General features: G+C 32.0%; 1 protein-coding gene across 2 annotated transcripts in view; it reads left to right on the top strand.

The window, feature by feature from the left end:
- The window catches only part of LOC106473438 (plasminogen activator inhibitor 1 RNA-binding protein-like), a 15610-nt gene extending 11501 nt beyond the window's left edge, over positions 1 to 4109 (top strand). For both annotated transcript variants that reach the window (XM_022401880.1, XM_013934118.2), the window contains exon 4: positions 3374 to 4109. In XM_022401880.1, the coding sequence (XP_022257588.1) occupies positions 3374 to 3619 (246 nt within the window). In that variant the 3' untranslated portion in view covers positions 3620 to 4109. The remainder of the gene's footprint in view (positions 1 to 3373) is intronic.
- Positions 4110 to 7166: the final 3057 nt, after the last annotated feature.

Raw genomic sequence — 7166 nt, 5'->3', positions numbered from 1 at the left:
TGATGTGTCTAAGCACTTATTTTTTCTCTTCAGAAATTTCTAACTTCTAAAATAAACTGCTGCAGTTTCCAGCCAATCAGAAACACCAACTATAAATAATTGTAAATGCAAATCTAAAATTTGTTAGACCCAACATAGAAGCCCCTCCCCTATTTCTCTCTGACTTTTGAGGTTGTTACTAATTAACTTTACATGGCTGATGTGGGACATATTTATAACCAATAGACTGAGAAGAATCTCCTTTACAACAAGCTTACCTACTACAGCCATCTTTTTTATTTTGGCATGGAGAGTATTCTCTTGATAGAATTGTACTGTCTTGTGATCATGGTTTTCCTGCTATGAAGAGCTAATGTAATTTTTTAAATCTATGTTAGCTTACCTAGATAAACTGGATAAATTGTAGTAGTTTTAGAACATCTGTTATACTGCCTGATGTATTCTTTGCATTCTAAAATGCTTATTTGAAAGTTACTTTTTTTGACATCCATATTTGTGAGATTCAATGAGGCTTAGGGGAGGACGTCAGATGTTTTTTATTTGACTGCAAATACACATTAAATACTAATATCCTTGTTTTCTGTGGATATTTCTTAATTATTATTATATATTTAACAGAAGTGACTAAAATGTAAAAGTTATAAATTTCTCAGCTTAGGCTAACAAACTTCAGTGAAATAAAACATCTAAATTTACACTAGATTACTTGCTGTTATGTTAAATTTATGGGAAATAGCTAATGGGTCCGACTGTGATTTATGGAAGTTATTGTACCAGTGGCACAAATATGGCAATAAAACCAAAAAAAATTAAATAAGATAGTCAGGAAAAAGGTTAGCAGAGGAAAGTGTTAAAATATGTAACTTGGATATTCTGATAAAAAATTCAAGCAGCATAGAGAGAAAAAATGGTATAACTCATCTTTAAAAATATTTGAATAGAATTTTTAGGGGAAGATAGTAAATTCAGAGTTGTAGTATGTATAGTTTTGCAGTTTCACATTTGGTCAAGTTCACTAACTTTCTTTTTATCCAGTAGAAAAATTTGATGGTATACCAGTGTGCTCTTGAGTATTGCATTTATGTGTTCACATATGTATTTTACTTCTGTGAAGTATCTTACAGTATGCTTGTATTTTAATAATGTTTACAAAAATAAGTTTTTAAATCTTACATTATTGCCCACATTCTAAGTTAAGTTCATGTATAGGAAAAAATAGGTTTGACTTCTTGTTTCATAGGCATTGCTGTATTTTCTATAATAATCCTACATAAATTGTTTTTCTGTCATTAACTAACAGTACTAAATGATCTTGTGATAACAAAAATCCAGCACATGAAAACACAAACAGTATATTACCGGAGAAAGGTAAACTTCCACAGGATCTTAACTTCAAAGAATACAACCTTGAATGTTGGAATTGTTATTTACAGAAAAACTTGTAGATGTTAGTTTAAAGACATAGTGACACCAGAATTAATGTATTAGAGGAAACTTAAATGTACTTCAGCAGTAATTATTTTGAGAACTTTTTTTGTACAAGTCCTAGAGATCAGGAGTTATCATATCCTTTGTTTACAAGATTGTTAAACAAACAGTGATAATAAGCCATATAATGTTATGTAAGTTTAAAACTTGAATGCTTTTTTGAAGTCAACAGTGTTCTGTGAAAACTATGGTTCAGTTGACATAATTCTTTTGGTACTGGCTCAGTGGATGAAACCAACTATGTGACCATCAGTTTCCATACTATAACTTTGTTTTGTGTACCTTCGCAAAATTTTTCAAGTCTTTTATAGACAAATAAAATCAGAATTTTTAATTGAGTATTTTTATGAAAAATTTGTGTGTTGAATATATGGAGTCAGTGTTGACTGTTCTGAATGAAAGGTGATTTTCATGTTAACATTTTCTTTTGCAGGCTCCACAATGACTGTGGCATTTCATCTGCATACATACCTTTAACACCCCTGTACAATTTCACTTCCTTGTGTCATACCATTTGTGAGATATGGTGGGCTGAACTGCAAAACTAACTATATATAATTACCCTGTATTAATATAGTTACATGCTTCCCAAATTTACATCTAGCAGACAATATAAAAGTCATGATAATATGTAGAATACTATAACCTGCAGGATCTCTGAGGCCTCGTTTAAAAAACATTATTTTCCGTTGCCTGACTATATTCAAGAAGGTTTGGTAGGTAGGTTGGTACCCCAAACACTTGATGTAGGTCTCTGAAAAGTAGTCCTGGTTAAAAACCAGTATGTATGAGGGCTTTCTAGAGTAACTAAATTTTAAAATGTTCTCTGAATATAATTCATTCCCTATTAAAACACACAGTTGAGAAACCTGCCAGCCACTTTTCATCAGCTTTGATGTCAAAAGACTAGTCGTATTAAACAGCAAGAAAAAAATTGCTGGTTTTTTTTTTTTTTTACTAATTTTCAGAATAGTTAATTCTAAACATTGTAAAAAATTACAAACAACATTATGTAAAATATTTTGAAAAATGTGAATTATTTTTCTCAGGAAACCTCCAGTGCCAAAAAAGAATTTGAGAAATACAATATTGATGTGTGATCACTGTAAAAGCTATGTTTTTTTCCTCTTCTAAAAAATGCAAGTAGTAAGTAAACTTGGGCCACTTGTGCAAGCATCAGCGAGTATTTAGTGTTTAGCAGTACCATATTTCAAATGTTTAATAAAAAATAAAAAAACTAACATGAATAATACTTGTTGATAGATCCTGGACCTTGGTGCTTCCTCCGATTCAAGGCCCTCATCCTCTATCTCTCTCAAACCCCCCACCCTTCCTCAGTGTACCTTCCTTTCCTGGGCCCTGATTTGAGCTAGTGAGATTACCTAAACTTTTTTTTTATGCTGCATTACTTGAATCTTATTTATTAGTTTTTTATTATCTAAAATTTCATCTTGACACAAAAAACTTGGATCTCCAAAGAAAAATTTGTAATCAGTGCTTTCATTCTAAGTTTAGGCTTTTTTTTACTTTGATAATATTGATCCAGCAACAAGTTTAGAAAAATCAATTTTGAGATAATTCTCTTTAAAAGATGTAAATTTTTTCTAATTTTTTTTTATGTGGGTTGGGTTTTTTTCAGGTTGTTCATGCATGGGCAAACAAACTATTTTTTATTCTGGCCTGACGATGATACACTGGTATGTGCATTTGAATACCTGTATAATTTCTGAATTCATCTCAAGATCAGAGTTTTATGTGATTTATATTTCTTGTTCATATTTATTTTTATTGATTTACATTGGGAAATCGTGCTGTTTTAGTTCCTATTAATTTGCTATGACTAATTTTTTTATTTTATTTTTTCATTATTATTAACTTCTACTAGGATGAGGATGAGTTGTCACGCAGAGGACGGCAAAAGCATGTTGTAGACATAGAAATAAACTTCAGTGATTCACGTCGAGGAAGAGGACGTGGGCGAGGAGGTATGCGTGGCAGTGGTATTAGAGGTGGGCGTGGAGCTGGTGGCATTGGCAGTGGAAGAGGACTCCCCAAGGCTACCAAATCATCTCGGCCAGCTGCCCCCAAAGTGGATGATCTAGAAGATTTTCCCTCCCTTGCTACAGCTTGAACACGTGCAGTTACATTTTTCCGAGCATTATTGATCTATTGTTTCGTTACAAGGTCCAAAGTATGGGTGATTATGCTTCCTGTTTTAGTGACAGACCTTGACCTCATGTATAGATTAAAGTACTGGGAAGCATTCAAAGTCAGGATGTATGGAAATCAGAAGACTTTGCTACTGTTTTGTGAGGACTTTTTTTTTTTTAATATTATTTTGGTGGATCAAACAAACATGCAGTCTGTTGTTAATATTGTGAAATCAAGTTTCCTAAAGCCTTAAATTCTCCCTTACATAAAATAAACACCCATAGCTGAATGCTAGGTGGTTATTAGGCCTGTATACCCTTGAACCCATTAATAAAAAAATAATAAGTTCTCGGATATTGTTTTACTGCTCGTGCTCCTTTGCACCCAGGTATTCACAACTTGTTTTTTCTCCATTATCATGATGTAAAATTTAGGTGGTTGTGAAATGAATACAAATTCGTTACTTCTCACATTCTATTTCATTATTATGAAACACTGGAGTAGTACATGTATTTGTAGCTTACTTTTATAGCAAAATTACATTCTTAGCTAAATTGGTTCAGAATCTATTTAATTATTTTGTAAATAAGTAAAAATTAGCACCAGTTCAGAAAAAGGAAATGTGTAAAAAAAACAAAAAAAAACTAAAAGTTCCCAATTTAATAAAATAATTAATCTGTGCTTCTCGTAAGGACTTAGTAAAACAACATTTTCGTGTTGTAGTGGGTGTTAAACTACAATATATTGTTTCATACCAGTACAAACTAAACTGTATTAATGTTGGTTTTGACAAAGTTTAAGCCATGGAACCATTTCCTTCCCTAAGTTTACAAATAAATTTGATTGTTCACTAGTTTTCAGTTGTAGAACATTTTTTTTTTGTAGTAATTGAAGGTTTTATGTTAATACTTAGTTACAGTAATGTTTTTTGTGTATGTGTGTACTTTAATTTGTTTATAAGTACATTAAACTCGGTTGTCAACTTTCACACTTTTTTTTTCCTTTAAATTCATAGTGAAGTAGAAATTGAGTTAGTAAATGTTGAGTGAACTACCTGTGATGGTGACTTAAAACTAGTTTAAAATGTACATTTAATTTTTCAAATACAAAAAAGCATCTTTTGTGTTTAACACAAAGATTGGGAAATTACCAAAACTTTCATAATATGTTTTAGAAACTAAGAGAAATTGTCTCAAGACGTTGTTTATAAACGCAAATATATAACAACCATTTGGCAGATATTTGGATAAAATCTCAATGCTTTAGTGTTAAAAAGAAATATTGAATATTCTGAATACTTTAGTTTACAAGAGTTGTAAACTTTCCCTCCCAGTGCAGTTAAGATTGTAAGGTCAATCATTGTTTGTGTGTTTCTCTCTTAATCTTATTGGGGTTAAGCAATTAGGGGAAAAGAAAATGTGCATGAGAATACTCCACGTGTTTGTAAGCAAACTTTAGGCTGTGTGCTACAATCCTTTTTTAAGTTCAGCTGAATAAAGATTTGAAAAACTTTAAGGAAAGAAACGTATAATGAAGAAAGAAAGTAAGGATAAAAGATGAAGAGTAGACAAAAGCTATTGACATTAAAAGAGGGTGTTGGAAAAAGAGAGACGTTTATCCATATAATTGTTTTCTTATGAACAGATTTGACGTAACTAATGTCAGTTAGTTTTTATCAAATACGAACTGTAATAAGATTTCGTAGTATTAGTGCATTGTTAAGTAATATATAAAAAATATTTTTCATTTTTCTAAATCACTTATAAGGCCTTTGTCCTTCGAAGTTACTTTCCAAACTTACTCCAGTTGATAAAATGCTTCAACACTAAGTAGAAAGTTTGCCTACAAAATAAAATAACCGTAGCTGATGATATTGGAAGTTTTAGGTGGTGTTGGCTGTGAGGGGAAAGCTACTGCCGTACAAAATGAATTGGATTACATAGGCTTGCAGTGGTTTTATTGTCTTGACGTTTATACGTGTTCTACAATAATTTCTGTACGCAGAATCCGAAAATGATATTAATTTTCTCCATTACGAACAGATTTTTCACAAAACGTCATAAGGGAAAGATCACAACAACTAGTTTTGAAACTAAAAGACGTAGTCTTCACAAATAAAAAATCGGAGTGAATGAGGATGCATCAATGTTCTTCCCTTTTCTTCAGTTTGTTTGTATTTTTGTTAAAAAACTTAATAATAAAAATTTTCAATGCGGTAAACGAAATAATAATCTAAGTAAGAGTTTTTTCCCCCGATTTGTAAGAAATCCTTACGTGATAGAAAAAATTAATATTCTAGAAATCTGTTTATTAAAACCAAAACTTTTTATGAAGATTTTAAATTCGCAGACCTACGTTATTTGATGAATTGGATAAATAAATGGCAAACGACTTTTAATTATAATTAATGCAATATAATGTATGTAGGATATTGAAATTTTAATTATGAGTATAATTCTGATGCAAATAATCTTAAAAGTTTTATGGATGAAAAAGTCCTGGGTTTGTCAGTCTCTTACGCTGTCCAAGCAATGTGCTGTTGATAGTGGCAGATTGTCAGTCTCTTACGCTATCCAAGCAATGTGCTGTTGCTAGTGGCAGATTGTCAGTCTCTTACGCTGTCCAAGCAATGTGCTGTTGCTAGTGGCAGATTGTCAGTCTCTTACGCTATCCAAGCAATGTGCTGTTGCTAGTGGCAGATTGTCAGTCTCTTACGCTGTCCAAGCAATGTGCTGTTGATAGTGGTAGAGCGAATAGGTTTTATCTAAAGAAAGGTTAAATACAAGTCAAAAGAGGTTATAATGTCATTGGTTAGGCCACACTATGTTGAACCTTATGCTTCTTACCATAGAAGGGACATTGAATTATTGGAAAAGGGTCAGAGGAGGGCAGCTACGATGATGCCTGGGATAGAAAGGTTGTCATATGAGGATAGGTTGAGATGTCTGAACTTTTTTTTTTTCTTTAAGAAATAATAATTAGAGATGTTTAAGATTATTAAGGTGATTGATTGTATTGGTGCATTTACTTTTTCGTGGTGAGAATGGTAAAACTACGGGCACAAACATAAATTTTGAGAGACAGAATTGAATAGTTAAGGTTTAAATATATTGGACGTGGGAAGAATTACATATGATGTAGTACACACACACTATCAATGTGACAACGTTTTAAACCGTTTTTGAAAGTTTACATTGCTTTTCCTTGCTCATTTAGATATTGCTATTATTTGTGATTTGTAACTGTACAGATGATTTTCCTGTGGCTTGATTTCATAGTATTAATTTATATTAGGTCGTCAAGAAATTAATGTCGCATTTTGGAACGCTTTCATTAACCACCCCGAAAAAACGTACATCACGTATAAGAGTTAAACGAACCGCCTAAACGTCATGTTAGTGTAGCCTATATAATGTGTAAAACTTGTATACTCTAATCCCTTATGGTGATGGCACACGACGAGACACACATTCGGCATGTAATTCTGTAGCCACAAAAAATATCAAAGAAGTTTACGGAAATGTTTG

This window comes from Limulus polyphemus, unplaced genomic scaffold, assembly GCF_000517525.1.
Source record: "Limulus polyphemus unplaced genomic scaffold, Limulus_polyphemus-2.1.2 Scaffold6176, whole genome shotgun sequence".
Classification (NCBI taxonomy): domain Eukaryota; kingdom Metazoa; phylum Arthropoda; class Merostomata; order Xiphosura; family Limulidae; genus Limulus; species Limulus polyphemus.
This window is presented reverse-complemented; position numbering and strand designations above follow the sequence as displayed.